General features: G+C 42.6%; 1 protein-coding gene across 1 annotated transcript in view; it reads left to right on the forward strand.

The window, feature by feature from the left end:
* The window catches only part of ryr2b (ryanodine receptor 2b (cardiac)), a 127,464-nt gene extending 108,248 nt beyond the window's left edge, over positions 1-19,216 (forward strand). Inside the window, exons 93-107 of the mRNA XM_056292302.1 lie at positions 456-511; positions 887-1,028; positions 1,255-1,341; positions 4,385-4,597; positions 5,693-5,823; positions 6,097-6,139; positions 8,660-8,796; positions 10,349-10,409; positions 10,860-11,006; positions 11,193-11,327; positions 12,407-12,563; positions 12,932-12,996; positions 15,127-15,227; positions 16,504-16,555; positions 18,719-19,216. Of these exons, the coding sequence (XP_056148277.1) occupies positions 456-511; positions 887-1,028; positions 1,255-1,341; positions 4,385-4,597; positions 5,693-5,823; positions 6,097-6,139; positions 8,660-8,796; positions 10,349-10,409; positions 10,860-11,006; positions 11,193-11,327; positions 12,407-12,563; positions 12,932-12,996; positions 15,127-15,227; positions 16,504-16,555; positions 18,719-18,814 (1,623 nt within the window). The 3' untranslated portion in view covers positions 18,815-19,216. The remainder of the gene's footprint in view (positions 1-455; positions 512-886; positions 1,029-1,254; positions 1,342-4,384; positions 4,598-5,692; positions 5,824-6,096; positions 6,140-8,659; positions 8,797-10,348; positions 10,410-10,859; positions 11,007-11,192; positions 11,328-12,406; positions 12,564-12,931; positions 12,997-15,126; positions 15,228-16,503; positions 16,556-18,718) is intronic.
* The last annotated feature ends 3,105 nt before the right edge of the window (positions 19,217-22,321 follow it).

A 22,321-nucleotide genomic window follows, 5' to 3' on the forward strand; every position in this document is an offset into this window, starting at 1 on the left:
CTTTTGAGAACCAGGGTTTGCTATTATTGCACGACATCATGGTTTTGGTCAGGATACTTCGGTCCACACAAAACCGGATGTATGACGTCACTGTGTCTTGTGTACTCGTTGAGGCAGTAACATGTCTCTGAAGATGTCCCAAGCAGTGTATTAAAAGCATCCTCGTAGTTTCAATGTCATCTGTGGACCATATTTTTACAATGTTGGACTTTAGTTTAACAGTTTTGAGTTTTTGTTTATACACCAGGAGAAGAAACATCATTACGTGGTTATTATTTTATTATTGTTTTATTTATTATTATTATTGTTATTATTATTATTAAGATTAAACAAATTTGTATTTGGCTCTTTCATCTCCTCAGTCCCCACCTTGGCAGTACCTTGATACTCTTCTTGAATTTATTTGTTCATTTTGTTTTTGAGTTCTAAATGTGTACTGTTTACAATGTTTCCAGGCCCTGGTCACCAGGGAAGGAGAAACAGAAGACCACAAAGTGTCAGAGAAAGTAAAGTGAGTGTCTCGCATACCCCTTAAACCCATAAACTGTGATTAGAAAACTTAAACTTCCTCAGCCCTGCCTAAGACATAGCTTGGCTCAATAGCCTTATTAGATGCTGAGTAATTTTGTTAGAACAAACAGTGGCCTATGGTGTACAGTATTTTCTAAAAAGCAGCAAGGCATAAATATTGAATTTTGTGGTTTCATAATCTGATAAAAAGCACAATAACTGAGATAAAACAGAGATGTAATAAGTTACACTACAATGCTAAAACAAATAAGAAGTCCATAAGATGTAATTGTCTACTTTATGCTTTTATAAACTCCTGAAACAAACTTTCAGTGGCTCTCTGGGAACCTTTTGTCTGTGTGTGGTCTGTTTTCAGAGTACAGGGTTCTGCAGAGAGGGTTAGGATGGAGACTAAGGCTAAACGGAGAACCAAGAGGTCCTCCAGTAGTATCCAGGAACAAGAGACACAGCAATCTGCCCTCTGGGAAGTGGCGAGCACTCATCACAAAAGGCTGCTGGTAAAGCACACAAACATATTCAAGTTTCCATACATATGTGTACACATCACAAGCAACCATGCGCACACACACACACACACACACACACACACACACAGCTAGATAGGACCTCCCCTCCCCTCCTTTGGTACTAGAGTACATACACAAACACAGAAATAAAAACACTCTCATGGGTACACGTGTTTACTTTCCCTCTGTGAAATTGTTTTCATTCTTCATATTTCAGAATTACTTTGCAAGGAATTTTTACAACATGCGTTTGCTGGCTCTGTTTGTCACCTTTGCAATCAATTTCATCCTTCTCTTCTACAAGGTGAGAGTGTGTTCTTGATTGTCATTCCAATGCTACCTAATTTGCAAACTTTTTAGCTCTTTGCCTCATGTCCTACCATCTGTACACCTAATTGTGTGATGTTTTCTCTGGCACATATCACTTAGGTCTGGGTTAGAACAGCATTTGAAAGACATTGCTGGTAATAGAAAGCTGTACAGCAGCCAACACTCAAACCTATATGTGTCGATCTGAGTGCACAGCAAGCTATTGCAATTTTGATCCTGCATCCTGATAGTGTTGATAAAACTGATCCTTATGGCATCCAGGTAGCGTAGCGGTCTATTCCATTGCAAACCAACACGGGGATCACTTGTTCGAATGCCTGTGTTACCTCCGCCTTCGTTGGGTGTCCCTACAGACACAATTGGCCATGTCTGCGGGTGGGAAGCCGGATGTGGGTGTGTGTCCTGGTTGCTGCACTAGCGCCTCCTCTGGTCAGTCGAGGTGCCTGTTCAGGGGGGAGGGGAAACTGGAGGGAATAGCGGGATCCTCCCACGTGCCACATCCCCCTGGTGAAACTCCTCACTTGTCAGGTGAAAAAAGTGGCTGGCAACTCCACATATATCGAAGGAGGCATGTAGTAGTCTGCAGCCTCGATCGACAGAGGGGATGGAGCAGCGACCAGGACGGCTCGTAAAATAGGGTAATTGGCCAAGTAAAATTGGGGAGAAAAAGGGGCAAAAATCTATAAAAAAAAAACACTTATTCATCCAATCCCATTTCCTTTCAAATGGTGGAAGTTGAAAAAGGAAGACTGTTGTGTGGCGTTCAGAGAGAAGTTAAGACAGGCACTGGGTGGGAGTGAAGAGTTGCCGGATGGCTGGGCAACCACTGCAGAAATAGTGAGGGAGACAGCTAGGAAGGTACTTGGTGTGTCATCAGGACAGAGGAGGGAACACAAGAAGACTTGGTGGTGGAATGAGGAAATACAGCAAAGTATACAGAGGAAGAGGTTGGCAAAGAAGAAGTGGGCTAGTCAGAGAGCTGAAGAAAGTAGACGAGTACAAGGAGATGCAGTGTGAAGCGAAGAGAGAGGTGGCAAAGGAAAAGGCATATGGTGAGTTGTATGAGAGGTTAGACACTAAGGAAGGAGAAAAGGACTTGTACCAATTGGCTAGACAAAGGGGCCGAGCTGGGAAGGATGTGCAGCAGATAAGGGCGATCAAGGATAGAGATGGAAATGTGCTGACAAATAAGGAGAGTGTGTTGAGAAGGTGGAAGGAATACTTTGAGGGGTTGGTGAATGAAGAAAATGAGAGAGCGAGAGAGAGAAGGTCGGATGATGTTGGGATAGTGAATCAGGAAGTGCGGTGGATTAGCAAGGAGAAAGTGAGGGCAGCTATGAAGAGGATGAAGAGTGGAAAGGCAGTTGGTCCTGATGACATACCTGTGGAGGTATGGAGATGTTTAGGAGAGATGGCAGTGGAGTTTTTAACTATGTTGTTTAACACACTCTTGGAAAGTGAGAGGATGCTTGAGGAGTGGAGAAGTATACTGGTACCAATTTTCAAGAATACGGGTGATGTGCAGAACTGTAGCAACTACAGAGGTATAAAGTTGATCAGCCACATCATGAAGATATGAGAAAGAATAATAGAAGCTAGATTAAGAGGAGAGGTGATGATCAGTGAGCAGCAGTATGGTTTCATGCCACGAAAGAGCAATACAGATGCAATGTTTGCTTTGGGTGTTTATTGAGAAGTATAGAGAAGGCCAGAAGGCATTACATTGTGTCTGTGGATTTAGAGAAAGCATATGACAGGGTGCTGAGAGAGGAGGTGTGGTATTGTATGAGGAAGTCGGGAGTTGCAGAGAAGTATGTAGGAGTGGTGCAGGGAAGTGTGACAATGGTGAGGTGTGCAGTTTGAATGACAGATGGGTTCATTGTAGAGGTGGGGTTACATCAAGGATCGGCTCTAAGCCCTTTCTTGTTTGCAATGGTGATGGACAGGTTGACGGACGAGATCAGGCAGGAGTCTCCGTGGACTATGACGTTCGTGGATGACGTTGTAATCTGTAGCGAGAGTGGGGTGCAGGTTGAGGAGAGCCTGGAGAGGTGGAGGTATGCACTGGAGAGAAGAGGAATGAAAGTCAGTAACATCAAGATGGAATATATATGCATGAATGAGAGGGAGGACAGCAGAATGGTGAGGATGCAAGGAGTAGCGGTGACAAAGGCTAATGAGTTGAAGTACTTGGGGTCAACTGTCCAAAGTAACAGGGAGTGAAGAAGAGAGGTGAAGAAGACAGTGCAAGCAGGGTGGAGTTGGTGGAGAAGAGTGTCAGGAGTAATTTGCGACAGAAGGGTACCAGCAAGAGTTAAAGGGAAGGTTTACAAGATGGTTGTGAGACCAGCTATGTTATATGGTTCGGAGACAGTGGCACTGACGAAAAGACAGGAGGCGGAGCTGGAGGTGGCAGAGTTGAAGATGCTAAGATTTTCATTGGGAGTGACAAAGTAGGACAGGATTAGGAATGAGTATATTAGAGGGACCACTCAGGTTGGAGGGTTTGGAGACAAAGCAAGAGAGGCAAGATTGAGATGGCTTGGACATGTGTGGAGGAGAGAGGCTGGGTATATTGGGAGAAGGATGCTGAATATGGAGCTGCCAGGGTAGAGGAAAAGAGGAAGGCCAAAGAGGAGGTTTATGGATATGGTGAGAGAGGACATGCAGGTGGCTGGTGTGACAGAGGGAGATGCAGAGGACAGGAAGAAATGGAAACGGATGATCTGCTGTGGCGACCCCTAAAGGGAGCAGCCGAAAGTAGTAGTAGATTTAATCCCCTTTCCTTGCCCTCTGTAGGAATGAAGAAATAAAAACTATAAAGTGGTGATTGGATTGATGATATCTCTTGGAATTAGATAAGAAAAAAGGCACTCTGCCATTACTTTTCATACTTTGTCTGATGTAATCAAGCCAGTGTGACTAGGACAAAGTCACTCAGAGGTATTCAAGTCAGACATAACTTATTTACTGTCTAGGGGAGTTGTTTCTCTATGAAGGCCTGTCTTCCTCCCCAGGTGTCACCATTGCCAGCACCACGTAAAGAGGAAGAGGTTTTTGGGTCAGTCCACAATGAAGAGCAGGGCTTTGTGAACGAAAAAAACCATCCAGGCAGTGTTTGTTTTATCCTGGAGGAAAGCAGTGGGTATATGGAGCCATCTCTGCAGTTCCTGGCTGTAGCACATACTCTCATCTCCTTCTGTTGCATCATCGGCTACTACTGCCTGAAGGTAAACTGACTCTACATACCACTGTAGATATACCGTTAATTCTATTAATTGTAGCCCTTGAGGGTTTCATACTACACTGAAGTGCCTTGCAGACATCAATCCAAAGTAAAAAAAATTTAGAGATTTTATAGGGGAATATTTCACGAATGTGTAGTCTTAGCTGTTAATATGTAATTCCCCAACTTTACTCAGTTAAAGGTTGGGTAATTATTTGTTATTTCAACTAAACATTTCAACACAGTTACCTGGATAAAGAAGAAGGTCGTTACACTTAATATCACCCCCCCCAGATCAATTTCAATATCAAATAACAAATATCATTTCAAATGTCAAGTTAAACCAGCCAAACCCTGTTCCCATAAGTTTTCATATATATATATATATATGTATATATATATATTTTTTAGCACTGTAGCTGATTAAAATAAAATAGACAAATATGGGCATCCGGGTGGCATGGTGGTCTATTCCGTTGCCTACCAACACGGGGATCGCTGGTTTGAATCCCTGTGTTACCTCCGGCTTGGTCAGTCGTCCCTAGACACAATTGGCCATGTCTGTAGGTGGGAAGCCGGATGTGGGTATGTGTCCTGGTCACTGCACTAGCGCCTCCTCTGGTCTGTCGGGGCGCCTGTTCAGGGGGAGGGGGAACTCCGGGGAATAGCGTGATCCTCCCATGCGCTACGTCCCCCTGGTGAAACTCCTCACTGTCAGGTGAAAAGAAGCAGCTGGTGACTCCACATGTATCAGAGGAGGCATGTGGTAGTCTGCAGCCCTCCCTGGATCGGCGGAGGGGGTGGAGCAGCGACCGGGACGGCTCGGAAGAGTGGGATAATTGGCTGGATTCAATTGGGGAGAAAAAGGGGGGGGGTGAACAAATATTTGAAGCAGTTTTCTGACATTGCTGTTTTTCTCACCCTAATCACAACAGAAGGAATTATTGGTCTTTGAGAGTAAAAGGTAAAGGAACATTATTACTTCTGTGACGATGTGTCAAACAGGGTTTTTCCCCATTTGAGACTGGTTACGGCAGCTCTATGCTGTGTGTATTTCTTCTGGATCAGAAGGGTTTAGTTAAATGCAGTTGATTGGCAGGTTCCATTGGTGATCTTCAAGCGTGAGAAGGAAGTGGCCCGAAGGCTGGAATTCGATGGGCTGTATGTGACAGAGCAGCCCCCCGAGGAGGACATTAAAGGACAGTGGGATCGACTGGTTATCAATACAGCGTATGTCCATTAGCATTGAAAAAAAACGACTTCATACAGTATTCACAAAAATGTTTAGCATTTATTTGACATTTTGTAGATCCACTATCACCTTTTTATTGCCATTTTGCTGGTAACTTATTCAATATCGTGTATTTTCTAGCAGATTCAAGTGCCTCTGTATTCACCCAGCTTCCAACTTTGTTATGTGACTCGCACCTAATGCATTTTTGTGTATCCATTTTTGGCCATTGTAATAGGTTCTGATGAGGAGCCTTTTGTTTCTCCTTTCAGATCCTTTCCAAGTAATTACTGGGATAAATTTGTGAAGAGGAAGGTAAGGTCTTCACATAACTGGCTTCAGTGCCTTACAGCTAAAATGTTATATATTATTACTGCTGTATGAATGAATCTAATTACATGCATATTTTATTCAGTGACAGTCTGTTAAGTAAGAAACTGGAGATTAATGAACCATCAAATGCCAGCCGTAATCATTCCCCAGTCAGTAAGTAAAACGTTTTAACTGGTCCCAGGGACAAGGCACACCATTTTAGTCCTGTGCCTCTGGAGACACGTGCACAGCTAGTACTGCAAAGGAGGGTGATCCTTTAACTAATACTTTTGCAGAATACTTTCCTATTTTTTTCGAGGGGGGAGAGTCCTAATTTGTCTTTTTTTGCTTTTTCAAGTAATTATAAAACAATTTACAGGTGTTGAATTGTTGCTCCACAATCCACACTCATCCTAAATGACTCAAACATTGCAGGTTTCAAACTCATCACTTCCCGTTTTTATTACTTATCTTACCCGGCCATCTACAGAAAGGTAATGTTGGAATACAGTTTGCGTTAGTGGTGCCTACACATACAGCATTTTTTTTTAAATTATTTGTATACTGCATATCATTTGTGGAAAATCTGCCACAACTCATCACATTGTCTCTTCATCAGAGAACAGCAGCTCGAAAAATATTCCAGCGCTTACACTTGAAATTATAATAGTCTTTGTTCACATTATTAAATAATAATAAGTAGACTGCATTTATAAAGTGCTTTTCTAGTCTACCAACCACTCAAAGTGCTTTACAATGTATGCCTCACATTCATACACTGATGGCAGAGCCTGCCATTGCAAGGTGCCAAGCTCTGCTCACCAAGAGCAGTTAGGGGTTCAGCGTCTTGCTCAAGGACATTTTGACATGCTCTCTGAAGGAGCCAGGGATTGAACCAGGAACCTTTCGATTACTGGACGACCCGCTCTACCTCCTGAGCCATGCTACCCCACCCTGTAAAATTCAAAATGATGCCCAACAATGTTTCAATGATGTCTGGCATCAACACAAGTTAACCTGCGTATAAGTGATTAGGAATATTACAACTTCCATTACAACAATTATTAATGTACGTTTTTTTGTGATATACTTCAACATTCATTACCCTTTCCTTTCCGAGAAATTGCTGTTATGTTACGAACAAGGCCACCCACAACCTCGATAGATCTTCCCAAGAGCTGTCACTGTAATTAACAAGCCCTCTTAAATCTCGGCCCCAAACCCGGAGGCTCTGGACTATCTCCACTTCTTCCACAACACAGTTCACTGGAATCCTGCCACGTACCTGCTTTTTGAAGATAGTACATACCTTTTTCAAGATGATAAAATTGGTGATTTTATTTGACTGTGATATAGGCAAGGTATTTAAAGAAAAAATATTTAGGATTTTCCAAAATGTGACAGGCATGGGCGCAAGTCAATGAATACTGGGATGGCATCCAGCACTTTACCTTTGCCCCCGTCCATAGGGTTAGTGGTTGTGTCAGGAAGGGCATCGGATGTAGGGGCGTCCGGGTAGCGTGGCGGTCTATTCCATTGCCTACCAACACGGGGATCATCGGTTCGAATCCCTGTGTTACCTCCAGCTTGGTCAGGCGTCCCTACAGACATAATTGGCTGTGTCTGTGGGTGGGATGCCAGATGTGGGTATGTGTCCTGGTCGCTGCACTAGCCTCTCTTCTGGCTGGTCCGGGTGCCTGTTCACGGGGGAGGGGGAACTGGGGGAAATAGTGTGATCCTCCCATGCGCTACGCCCCCCTGGCGAACTTCCTCACTGTCAGGTGAAAAGAAGCAGCTGGTGACTCCACATGTATCGGAGAAGGCATGTGGTAGTCTGCAGCCCTCCCCAGATTGGCAGAAGGGGGTGGAACAGCAGGATGACTCAGAAGAGTGGGGTGATTGGCCAGGTACAATTGGGGAAAAAAAGGGGGGGAAATCCACACGCAAAAAAAAAGGAAGGGCATCCGACGTAAAATTTTGCCAAATCAATAAACGGCTTGACAAGACCATACCGGATGGGTCAAGGCTCCACACCGGATTGGTCAAGCCCCGGAATAACAACAACCACCATTGGTGCTGTGCCCTCACAGGGTACCGATGGAAACTATGAACTCTGCTGGGGTGACCCCTGAATAACAGGGAGCAAGCTGAAAGAAGAAGATTTAAGATTTTCCAAAATGAATTTAACGGTATATTCACTGTAAAGTCCTCCAAGGTGACTTGGAATTCTGTAAAAACAGAATTGTATCAATAGTTTTATTTTTGAGGTCCTTCAAACAGTGGTGGGCATGTTAAAGGACACTATCTGTATTTTCCCTTTACACACATTATCTTCCTTCCTTTGCTACTCTGTTGGTAAAATTTTTCACTCTCTTTCCATTCCCCTCTACTACCTCATTACAACAAAAAGGTGCAGAAGAATTCAGTCGGCCTGTCAGCTGTCTTTACTTTCTTTTCAGCTGAGAAGACACCGTATAAAACTCTTGTTTGAGTCACAGTTTGAATCTCTCTTTTCCCTGTCAGGTGATGGATAAGTATGGGGAGTTTTATGGCTGCCAGAGGATCAGTGAACTCCTGGGTCTGGACCAGGCTGCTTTAGACTTCAGCTCTCAGAGGCAGGAAAGGAGAAAACTTAAACGAGACAATGCCTGGAGTTCTCTGTGAGTAAACATAGTGTGAGGAGTATACACACCAGTATTACACACCTTCTATATACTTCTAATGTAGCCGTTGGAAAATTTTAGCTGATCGATCATTCACTATTAAAAATAATTATACGCATACAGGCGTCCGAGTGGCGTGGCGGTCTAGTCCGTTGCCTGCCAACACGGGGATCGGCGGATCGAATCCACATGTTACCACTGGCTTGGTCAGGCATCCCTACAGACACAATTGGCTGTGTCCGTGGGTGGAAAGCCGGATGTGGGTGTGTGTCCTGGTCGCTGCACTAGCGCCTCCTCTGGCCGGTTGGGACGCCTGTTTGGGGGGGGGCACTGGGGGGATAGTGTGATCCTCCCACGTGCTACGTCCCCCTGGTGAAACTCCTCACTCACTGATGAAAAGAAGCGGCTTGCGACTCCACATGAATTGGAGGAGGCACCTGGTAGTCTGCAGCCCTCCCTGGATCGGCAGAGGGGGTGGAGCAGCAACAGGGATGGCTCAGAAGAGTGGGGTAATTGGCCAAGTACAATTGGGGAGGAAAAAAGGGGGGGCAATTAAAGAATACACATTATGTATGCTTACATACTGTTATATTATGTATATGTTTGTGTAGTAGAGAATACAGAGAATATCAGACAAGTTCATTATGCAGGGCATCACTCCAGCAGCACCAATAATTTAGGGTTTTCGTATGGAAATGGCAGCATTAAACATATGCAGTTGCTCCATTAGGTATGAGCTCATCAGTCATTCCATTTTATGTTGTGAACAGTTGTCGTCATAAATATTCAGGCTAGGTCGGAGATCAGTCTGATGAACTCGTTTTTGGTTTTTTTTTCTTCCCCACATCAAGGTATAGAGCAAAGTGCCATGAGTACTTTGTATGTCCATATGTTGTATGCCAGTCTACACTTCACTCCTTTATGCATGATTCTGACCATTTGGCCTGCTGTGTTACATCAGCCTCATAGGTAATAAAGTATGCAGTTTAGCAGAAGGCAGACACACAAACATTCAGTCATAGCATTAATGGGAAGTACTATCAGTTTCAGCAGGTTTCAGAAAATCTTCATGTCATCGCCAAACAAGGGAAATTTTCAAGTAAGGAAATCAATATAGTAGTTGTTTGTGCTGTTCCAACAGCCTTGTCTGAATACCCACAAACACATCCTGTAGCCCAATAACAAGATGTCTTAACAGATGTCCAGCCCGTCTGTCTGGACTTTGGTAATCATACTATAAAATAACACTTCAGAGGACTAGCATGCCCCAGAATGAATAGAAGCTGATGCCACGCTACCCGCTGTCATTATTATTAGGAGCTGAGCTGCACCGATAATGTGTGTGTGTGTTCTTTGATAAGAGTGTGGACAGACGAAAAGAATGCCCCGGAACATAATGTCTTGCCTCAGAAGGTACAGGACATTTGGAGTCGAAGCCACATAATAGACAAAACATTACCATAATGGGCTGACCTTAACCACAGACATTTTGACCCAGTTTCTAAGTTCTCGCTAAGATGTAACCCTGTGAAAATGGCATTCATTTCAGATTTAACTCCGTTGACATCAAGTACCAGGTCTGGAAACTAGGGGTCGTTTTCACTGATAATGTAAGTTGACCAAACAATGTAGTGTATCTTATATTTAAATGGATTTTTTTTTAGTCTGTTTGCTTTTGACTTTTTCTTGCTACTATGCCAAGATAAGAGTGCTGTTTCATGCAGTTCATGTTCAGTTGTAATAAAACATGGCTGTGCAATATATATATACGTATATAATATTTTATGACTTATTCCTTCATTGTTTGAATAGATCTCTTATTTGAGCTGTGTGAAGATAACAACATGATTTTATTTCACACAATCATGCATGTGCTGAAGTGAAGGTGGTAATATCCTGTATCTGCCTTATCTAAAATACACATTTCTCTCTCTCTGACTGATCTTGTTGACTATACGGCCTGTCCTGTTGTGTGTGTAAACGTGTGTGTGTGTGTGTGTGTGTGTGTGTGTGTGTGCGTGCGTGTGTGTGTGCGCGCGCACGCACACACCCCTGTGTAGTCTTTCTTATACTTGGCCTGGTATATGGTCATGTCAGGCCTAGGTCACTACAACAACTTCTTCTTTGCTGCTCACCTTTTGGACATTGCAATGGGCTTCAAGACGCTCCGTACCATTCTCTCTTCTGTCACACACAATGGGAAACAGGTGTGTGTTGGTGTGTGTCTGCCTGTGTCCATATGTCCCCATGAGCAGTCAGATGCAATCTGTGTGCATGTGTTGTTTACTTTTACGCTAGAGGGTTGTAAGTGGGATGTTTTTCTTAGAGGAAGAGGTGTATTAAAGCCCATCTGCCCCTCTGCCTCATAGCCGTCTTTTGTTTCCGTCTGCTAGTTGGTTTTGACTGTAGGCCTACTGGCGGTGGTGGTGTATCTCTACACAGTAGTGGCCTTCAACTTCTTCCGGAAATTTTACAACAAGAGTGAGGACGGGGCAACCCTGGACATGAAATGCAATGACATGCTCACTGTGAGTACGCTTAGACACAAAGACACAAATGCAGGCAGGGGGGCACTCACATTTAATTTTCTCTCTCTCTCTTTCTGTCGCTATGTCTGTCTGTCTGTCTGCCTGTCTCTGTCTGTGTGTCGTTCTGTCTGTCTCTCGCTCTCGCTCTCTCTCTCTGTCTGTCGTTCTGTCTGTCTCTCTCTCTGTCATTTTGTCTCTCTCTGTGTCTGTCTGTCTCTCTCTCTGTCTGTCATTCTGCCTCTGTCTCTCTCTCTGTTGTTCTGTCTGTCTCTCGCTCTCTCTGTCTGTCTTGCTCTCTCTGTCTGTTGTCTTGTCTAGTTCTCTGTCTGTCTTTCTGTCAAATACACATCAAACTCACTAACATAGACACACACTTAATTTTCAGCCCCCTCAGATCCAGAGGAGTGGTATGTGATTCTGACAGCACTTCCTATTGTTAACGTGAAGAAGAAAAAAAAACGGCCTCTTGTCTTAGTTCCTGCAACATCTATCTATAGAATGATGGACATGTGGATGGAGAAGAGCTCCTTTAGAGTGCAGCTCTTTGTTTGCCATGGATAAATTCACAACATTAACACCCCACCACCTGCACTATTCTAGTGTGGATCTACTGTCACTCACGAGAGTAGGCAGGCGGGGAGCGATAACATTTGAATAAACCTCTACTATTATCAGAGCCTTGGGGTATTACATTGAATTCCGAGTCGCATTGTCCCATTTATGGTGGTATTGTTTATGCCTGACGTGAACAATTGGCAGATTTAGATTATTACAGTACCACAGCACCACTGTTTTAGACTACTGCATTGCAACAAGGCAAAAAGTTGGATCCTAAAGTCGCAGTCGTTGTCACCTTCCTTGTTATTTAACTTCCTCGTGAAATTGTCAGAATTGTCCCAGTTTGGAATTTTTAGAACAACGTTGAACTAAAGTTGAGTGACAAGAATTAACACAGTCATTGAGATACATGAAACCGTGTGTACTTTTATATTCCTTATCTTCATTCTTTATGGGCAATACACTCCCTAGTATTTAGAGTCCACGGTATAAGGTTCAACTCTTGTCTTTTGGGTTTCCAGTGTTACATGTTTCATATGTATGTTGGCGTACGTGCGGGTGGAGGCATCGGCGATGAGATAGACGACCCTGCCGGTGACGAGTTCGAGGTGGAACGCATCATTTTCGACATCACCTTCTTCTTCTTTGTCATTGTTATTCTTCTGGCCATCATCCAGGGTGAGTCACATATGCTGACCATCTCACAGAAGTACAGTACACACAGACACACACATACACATACACAGACACACACACAGAGACACACACACACACACACACACACACACACACACACACACAGCTAAACCTTTGTCTCTTACTCTCCTCTGTTTAGCCAGACCGAGGGTTGATGAATTTTTCATGTGGAATTGTAAATGGAGTGAAATGACTACATAATGACTTAGTGGCTAAGTTCTGCAGACAGCTATTAAAACACAAGCATGGTCATGCACGTGCATCCATGTCCTTGTGCGGACAGAAGTGTGTGTGCGTGTGTGTGTGCACGCGCTCACACACACACCATCTCCTGTATCTGTTTCTTGCAGGACTGATAATCGATGCCTTTGGGGAGCTTCGTGACCAGCAGGAGCAAGTGAAAGAGGATATGGAGGTACAAGGGGAAATTTGTGTATATACCGATTTTCCTGATGTTTGCACATACACGTGTATGAGTACACATATATACAGAAAATTGGCATCTTATCAGCCTCAAAGTTTGACCCAATTTGATACCTTAAATATGCTCTATATCAAAATACCCCCTTATCAAGTCTATCATGCTACAGCAAACATTGGCCAGTGTCTGGATAGGATCGTGGGTCTGTGTTGCTTCCCAGACCCAGTGAAGCAGCACTGATTCAGCAGTAAATTAGCCTGATAGCAGTAGTTATGTTATTTTACAGACTGTATCCCAATGGCTTTGTGTGTTTAAGTGGATTGGAAGAGTGTTGAGGGAGCCTCTGACAGTTAAACTGATCCTAATGTTAATCCTAATCACAGGAATGTCCCGCTTACCCGTCACTCCCACCTGGCTGATCAAAAGGTTTTCATTACAGCAAGCTTAGCAACAAAGCACGAAAAAAAAGAGCAAGACAAGTAGACAAGAGATCCATTTTTATCCATTTTAGCATTACAAATGTTTAGTGTGAGACCAGTTCTAAGCCATACTGCTCCCTGACTTATTCTGTGCGTCAGTCTATGTGGTACATCTGTCTCCATCGGTCTGGTTCAGTCAAACAGACAAGTTCACATACACTTACAGAGAGGTTTGAGAAAATGGGAGTTCAGTTGCTGCTTAAGTGGTTAAATTGTTATGCAACACAAATAAAGTGTGTTTGTCATCCTTATTAGGAGCTCATCTTATTACTCTTGTAATTGTTTTAAGCATGGTGGTTTCTTAATTGCTTGGTTGATGTTTATTACAAAATTAAGTTCTTCCTGGGGTGGGTGTCCAGGTAGTGTAGCGGTCTATTCTGTTGCTTACCAATACGGGGATTGCCGATTCGAATCCCTGTGTTACTTCCGGCTTGGTCGGGCATCCCTACAGACACAATTGGCCATGTCTGCAGATGGGAAGCCGAATGTGGGTATGTGTCCTGGTTGCTGCACTAGCGCCTCCTCTGGTTGGTCGGAGCACCTGTTTGGGGGGGGGGTAGCGTGATCCTCCTACACGCTACATCCCCCTGGTGAAACTCCTCACTGTCAGGTGAAAAGAAGCGGCTGGCGACTCCACATGTATCGGAGGAGGCGTGTGGTAGTCTACAGCCCTGTCTGGATCAGTAGAGGGGATGGAACAGTGACTGGGACAGCTCAAGAGAGTGGGGCAATTGGCCAGGTACAACTGGTGAGAAAAAGGGGGAAAATCCCCCCAAAAAAAATCTTCCTCATTTTTGGTGTACTTTAAAACAGGGTTTACTGGATAGTAAGTGGGGTAACTATTTTACCATCTTGCTTATAGTAAAATACTAACTGAGAGAACAGTTTTATTTTTTCACATCAGCACAACTCTTTTAATAGGCAGGATGAAGGACCAGTGAGACAAGGATATTTCCCACCAGAAGCCGCTGGAGAAGTTAAAAAAAAAATTATATTACAGTACATTCAAAGCACTAATTACCAACAAAACGAGAACGGGGTTGTAAAAATAAAATCAGAACAAATCAATAACCATAATAATAAAATTATCATAGAATAAAATTACTGTGCGTTATTGAATGGGGATGGAGGACATTAATAATGTTTTATTGTATGTACAGACAGTGTTTGTGTGTTTATGAGCCTCCGTTAATCAGATTTAGCCCCTGAATATGCATGCAGTGTGTTTTTGTAATGATCCATTTAGGGACTTCTCAGGTCGATCCTAAGCCATTTTCTTAAATTAGTGAGGAATTTGGGAAGTCCATCTATGTGGATGTCTTTGCATCTATATTATAAAAAAAGAAAAATGGTAGCAACAGATCCTGAATCCAATCCCCTGTACTTGGTGAGAGATGTTAACTCTCTTAGTGCAAAGATTTATTTGAGGTAGAAGGGTTTATGGAAAACCAACTTGAAAGATTTTTGACTTGTAGGCTGAATCAAAGCACCCCAGAGCAGCAGACTAAATTTTTCACAAGGCTAACACCTCTGTGCTAAGGTTTTACCTATTATTCCTGATCTAGACAGCAGTATGTCTGTCAAAGTCCTTTTACTGCATAGTACATAAAAAAGACATGCTTAATCTCTTCTTCTCTTCCCATAGACAAAGTGCTTTATTTGTGGAACAGGCAATGACTACTTTGATACAGTCCCACATGGCTTTGAGACTCACACGCTCCAGGAGCACAACCTGGCAAACTATCTGTGAGTAGATTTATGCCGTCTTTTTACCCATTGCAATAAATTTCACAAGTTTCTTGCTGCTATACTGTAGATTTTCTTAAACAAATGCAAGAGCTTAAAACAATACTGTGTGAAATATGATTATGTTGCATGTGCAATATAATCATTCCTTGAAAACTAAGCTAAACTTTATGTGCAGAGTTCAGCTGCTGCCAGGGTGCTCACCCGCACCAAGCCCTGGCAACACATCACTCCCACCCTCGTCCACCTTCACTGGCTCCTGGTCAAATCCTGCATTTCTTATAAAATCCTGCTCCTCACCTATAAATCCCTCCATGCCCATACCCCCCAGTACCTATCAGACCTCCTCAACCCCTATATTCCGTCCTGGAATCTGCGGTCCACAGACACGGGCCTGCTTTCCATCCCCCATACCAGTCTGCGGACTTTTGGGGGTAGAGCCTTTAGTGTGGCAGCCCCCACCCTTGGGAACTCTGTTCCAGCAGAGATCTGCAATGCTGCTTCTTTGGACAGTTTTAAAAGACTACTGAAAACCTGCCTTTTTACTGAGGCCCATGGTCTGTAGGCTTTTTACTGAGGCCCATGGTCTGTAGGCTTTTTACTGAGGCCCATGGTCTGTAGGCTTTTTACTAAGGCCTATGGTCTGTAGGCTTTTGATCTTTGTTTTAATCTTTTTTTTTCTTCTTATCTAGTGTAAAGTGTTCCTTGGGTTCCTTGAAAGGCACTATACAAAAGTTGTTGTTGTTGTTAAACTTGTACCCTTTCTCAACCATCCCCCAGGTGAACATGTGATATTCAATTGCACAGACAGCTTAAAAGAATCGTCCCTACCTCGATTTATCCCTTGTACACTTGTTTGCTAAGTCCTTGTAACTCATTCATAGCAGACTCTGACATGCATCACTCCAATGTCAGATCAAAATCTTGGCCTGCCCCTCCCGACAGCCACAGGGAGGAGTTGTCCTGTACAGCATGATTTAATTTATTTTTAATTAACATGATGAGAATGTTTAATTGATATCATTTAACTTTGTTTCATGATGGTTTTCACAATTACCAACATCAAATATGCACAAGCCATTGGCACTGATCGTAGGCGGTCAGTCAGAATGATATAAAATGGCTAACAGGCTGGCAAGCTGCCACTCCCTTCCAGCACCCAGTTTACTTCTGTGCAGTTGTTAACAGAAAATACAGCTTTTAGAGTTTATTTCTTGTATGTTTGAAATGTACTTACACTTGTGGGTGTCCCTCACCCTCTTCTTTCTCCTGATAGATTTTTTGTGATGTACCTCATCAACAAGGATGAAACTGAACATACAGGACAGGTAAATGCCATCAAGAGTACTTTCCATGATCCAAACTGACGACACAGTAAGGGAAAGTGTTTTGACTGTTTTCAACAACTCTAAATCCTCATTGACTCCAGATGCGATTTGCTCATTTGGCCGCCAGCTTTTCTTTCATGGTCTAGTGACTTGATATTTCCAGCATTTTGTGATGGGAATGAGGATCGCTTCTGTTAGGAACGAAGCCATCCCAATTCAGACTGGTTTCATCAAAATCATTTCAGTGAAAGTGTGCCTTCTAATATATGTCAGTGGAAATAAATTAACTTGGTGGAATTGTCCACAAAGATTTTCTAAAGTGCTATTTTTCTTAAAAGTATTTTTACACATCAAGTCTTTTTTTTTTCTTTATGGATTTTGTACATTACTCTTTCAGGCGTATAGTGTAGTGCAGTTATTTCACTATATTATGACTGCAAAGTTGAGAACAGCTTCTTCCTAATTTCACACAGTAGTTAAGCATGTTTTTGCATGGGTTATACAAACATGACTTGTCCCTCGCTATTACTTTTTCCATCAATCATTGAAACAGAAATCAGCCATAAAACAAACCGTCACTTGCCTTTATAGGCATAATTGCCGATATCAAAATTCAGAGTTGGCAGTTATTTTTCTCCATCAGTCTTTATAATCTGTGCTATATTACAGTCATACAGTGATTATCATCACTTAAAGAATACAGTGTGACTTAAGTTGTTCAGCTTTGTTTTCTCTTGTTGCAAGTCAAAAGATATTTACTGGAAACCACTCAACTATGGTGGAAGAGTAGCATCTTCAACTTTTGCTATACTTACTTTACACTTAACAGAGGAATGTGCATCAGAATCCATGAGGAAATACTACATTGACTAATATTTTTGCAAAAAAATGAAGGATTTTATCCCAGAAATTTTTTGATTTATTTGTAGCCAGCAATACGTCTTCAATCTGATGCTGCGCATTGATGAAAAAAATAGAAGATTATAGTCTTTATCAGGCTGAGACATTCTGGCCAACTAAGCATATTACATAATTGGGGTCCTGTTTATATAATTATAGTGCAGTTTAATTTTCATTGGTGGAATATTTCTTTGGCAGCATTTGAAATATGTTTAATTCCTGGGACATCACAGAAAGTTGAATCAGTTCATCTGGACACAACGTTTATTGAGGGAAATATTTCATCACGCATCTAGGTGACTTCGTCAGTCTCAACAGACTGCAGGTATCCCCACCCTTATAAACAATACAGTGGCATAGCGACCGAAAACAACGATCAGTTTTATATGCAAATTGCTGTGACCATTAACTACAGTTTCGATGGCCATGTGTACTATTCACAGAGGATTGGGGAATAGTTGCAATCACAGGATTGTAAGATGGTGACAGATGTACTCTTAGCCCCTCCCCCCCCCCCCCCCCCCAGTTCAGGGATTGTCGTTCTCTCTTCACATAGATGGCCTCTTTGACTCCCCGTTCAAACCAGCGTTCCTCCCTATCAAGGATGTGCACATCCTCATCCTTGAAAGAGTGGCCACTGGCCTGTAGATGGGTGTAGACTGTGGAGTCCTGGCCTGACACATGAGCTCTTCTGTGTTGTGTCTTCCTCTTGGCCAGCGTCTGTTTAGTTTCCCTGATGTACAAGTCACGGCAATGTGTTACTGGTGGATCGATCCTTGAGGTGGACCAATTTCTGGTGCAGCGTGTTTTGGGGTTTTTGTGGGGGGCCTGAGAGTACATCTGTCACCATCTTACAATGCGGTGATTGCAACTATTCCCCAATCCTCTGTGAATAGTACACATGGCCAATTTAACTCTAGTTAATGGTCATGGCAATTTGCATATGAAAGTGATCATTATTTTTGATCGTATTGCTGATAAGGGTGGGGATACCTGCAGTCAGCTGAGACTGAAGCGGTCACCTTTATGAGTGACGAAATGTTTCTCTCTCAATAAATGTTGTGTCCAGATGAACTGATTCAACTTTCTGTGATTTTATTACCTGGATTGTGATTATGCATAAAGACAATTCACGGGACAATCAAGTGTTTGAAGAATATGTCTTTCAATGATATTCTGTGTGAGCTAGTGTTCAAAGCAGATACGACAGTTTGTCACAACAGTTTGTCCTAAAACATGTTGCTGATCTTTCGACCTTGCCAGGAATCCTACGTGTGGAAAATGTACCAGGAACGTTGCTGGGAATTTTTCCCTGTGGGAGACTGTTTCCGTAAACAGTACGAGGATCAGCTGGGATGATGGGAAATCTGAGAGACCAGAGAGCCTCCCATTATGGCATCCCTCACATCAACACCATTTTGATCGATGACCTTGAATGTTGTGCGTACACTACATTGATTGCAAGCTTTGGCTATTATGTAATGGTATGTACACCCCAAATGCTGCTTTCTTGGTCTGTACTGCTAATGGAATAAATGAGAAACCAGAAGGATGTCGACAGCTTTTAAATACTTCATATTTGCATAACAAGGTAAACACGCTCTTGTGTGTGTTTCCCTTAGGGTTGAATTTTCCCAGGTTGCTGCATGTCTGGTTTCTGCAGCAATTGTTTTCATTTGATAAGGTACCACTTCGTATATGGTAACAAAAGTCACACTGAATTTTAGCAGTCTTCATCTGCAAAAGGTGAAATAAACTCAAGCTTTGCACAGCAAAAGAAGCATGTCATATTTATGTAAATGTATGCCATTGTAGGAGTACTAAATATTTTATGTAAATCAGCATGGAGCCACGTTTTTACAATGCAGTGATAAATTGTTCCAGGAGGAGCCTTATGTCCCTGACTGCATTGCCTCATCAGGATGAACACGCTCCCTTTTACATCTGTTCTTTTCAACCTCCTCTCTTACCTTCCTTGGGGCTTCCCTCTTTTTATTTTATTTTTTTTATTTTGTCCTGCTCTTTTCCCAGGGATTCTTGCCCACCTCCTATCCCTCTTCCTAAGCACTTCTTCTTTTCCCATTATCAGCCACTCTGAAGCATGCCAATATGTCTTTCCCATGGCCGGGGTCCACAATATTGTCATGGAAATGGATGAGCGTGCTTAATGATGTGTTTGAACCGCAACTTCAAATGATCTAAAAACTCTGCGGGAGCTCCCCAGGCATGTCTCGTTGACTGCAGGAGCGTGGCGAGTTGTGCTAAACTGTTAAAACATTTTGTGAGCTTGCATGTTTTCACAGAGCTATGCAGCAGGAAGACAGTCTGAGTGCCACCTTCAGATATCGTCCTTATCATGCGGTTGAGGTTGAGACTGGGTTCTAGTGTGAGTTGGGATTTACTTTGATAAAGATGGCAGAAACAAGATGGGCCTGCATTCAAATCGCGTCCTGTGAGAGCTTGTTAGTAGTGTAGAATTAAGGTAGAGTTGAACCCGTGGCATTATAAAACCACCTTTAGAACCGTGTTCTATGATTTGAAGAAGAAAGTGTAGTGTCAGATCGCAGCTAAAACTGGGATCTTTCAGGACATTTGATTTGTGTCAGCTCTTTTAGAAGGTAACTCAGTTACTTGCACTCTGAAATAATTAAATAGTGGGGAGGTTGTTTGAATCTTTTTAAGAGGTCCTTAGATAAACTGGTGCCTTTTTATAGAACAATTACAATTTGAAAAAAATGCTTACATCATCCTACTGGGTATTTGAGGAGTCATAGTGGTTCATTTTACAGTACACATTTATGGCATGTGTAACCAGTTGATTCTTGAAGCTGAAGACTTAGAGATTATTGGCATGTTGTAGACACTAAGCTCACCTGAAATGATCCCAGTCATGAAAGATTTTGTTGCCTGGCAGCTCATTTTCACCTTGAATTGATCTCTAGGATTCGGAGGGTTCGAATACAAATGCATTTGGCAATATCGCAATGGGTGCCAGTAAGTTGAACATGTTCTTTTCTTCATCATAAGGGCTCTGTTGATTTGTTTGAATGTTTTTACACAAAAACTAGAAGGAATAATTTTGCACTCAGTGCGTTATAGCACAAGTACACCTGAAGATGGATATGGATCCAAAGTCAGTCTGCCTGTTGGGTACCTTTTTTTTTTTTTTTTTTTTTTTTGTGCCCAGCATAGTCCTTGACATGGCTGATTGAATTTCCATAAGGATGAAAGCGACCAACACCAGAGGTTTGAAATAACTGTGGATATGTTGCCATATCAGCCTTTATCCAGAGAGCGAGGAATGTGAAAACCCATCAAAAACCTATTCTTTTTTAGAAATGACTCTCATTCCAGTATGTATGAAAATCCATCATTCCAACCGAGCACTGACACCAAACTCCTCACAAACCACTGATCCTCTAGTCAACATGCAGTGCAGGTTTAGCCGGCAGAAGTCTGCCCACTGCATTACCAGAACACTATGTGCTGGACCAGGACACACTTTCCTTCCAAAACCAACTCAAATAAAACACCCTGACTGGTTGTTTAGTGGCTACAAGCCACATCCGCTTGATCAAAAGGTATTCAGGAAAAGATGGATATTCACTTGTGTCCCACCTTCCTTGTTAGTCCTTATTGGCTTTCCATTCTGAGGTTGAAAAATATTTAAGACAGAATGACTCCTCCAGACTCCAGAAATGAAGGTTTGGAGCTGCGGGTCAGTTTACTGGCTGCCTGAAATCCAAACAGCACTGTATAGTAACAATGTGAGGGATGTCAAGTTAGGGGAAAAAGGTTTGAGCTGGAAATGTGTTCATTAGCTGATGAATGGCTGTCTTTGGCTGGGATGTAGTCAGCTGATGCTGTGGTGTCAGTGTTGCCAAAGCTTATCAGGACATGTGCTCTCCTTCATTACTGTGTCTGATTGAGAAGTGTGGCAAGTGGCACCGTCTATACATAATCTAGAAGCATAAAGTGAACTGTTGCCACTAATCCGATTTTCAATAATCAATAGTCAATGCCATGTCACCTCAAATGCCATTATACAACTATAATAAATGTTTTCCCTAAGTGTGCTTAGGAAAGATGCCTCTTTTCACATTTGAGGCCCCGCAATTTAGATTTGAAAGTGCAGCAACTAGAAGCTCCAGGCCTCAACACTGACTTCAGCAGGCAGTAAAACTGCTGAGATATATTATCTTTAAAAGTTACACCCAGATACAGATTAGGCTGACAATTAGGATACACAAGAAACTAACTGTATAGAATAGGCCGGCCTTCTGTCACCGTGGCTATACTTGATGTACAGTAATACATACAGCATACTCTAACAAGAGCTGTTAAAAACTAAACAAAAAAATACAACATTATTACACAACATGTGTTGGACCTGCAGCCGTGGTCATCTGTAGTCAATACTGGGATATTATATTGCTGCATCAGATAGAAATGACAGCATGCCTCTCTGTAGAGCAGAGTCGCAGATGGTGTAACACAACCCATCACAGAAACACAGCGGGCCAGTCAATGACAGAAATAATGTAAACTGTTGTGACACATACAATAAGCAAATGTAACTACTGAAGATTGCCGTGTGACTCGGCTTTCAGTAGGAAATCATTGAACTTATAGATCCATCAACTGTGGACCCTCAGGCCTGCATAACACAGATTTACTCATACTGTACATCGATAATGTGTCTGTGAATAACTATTGGTAATAAGAAATCTAGAAATTATGCATTGGCAGATTGCCTAGATGGGTATACAAGTGCTGTGTTTGCATGGATGGCATGGTAAATCGATATGAGGTCATTGCGATGGACTGTTACTCTACCCAAATGTCTTGCATGAATCAAGAAAAGAT

This window comes from Lampris incognitus, chromosome 13 (assembly GCF_029633865.1).
Source record: "Lampris incognitus isolate fLamInc1 chromosome 13, fLamInc1.hap2, whole genome shotgun sequence".
In the NCBI taxonomy this organism is placed as follows: domain Eukaryota; kingdom Metazoa; phylum Chordata; class Actinopteri; order Lampriformes; family Lampridae; genus Lampris; species Lampris incognitus.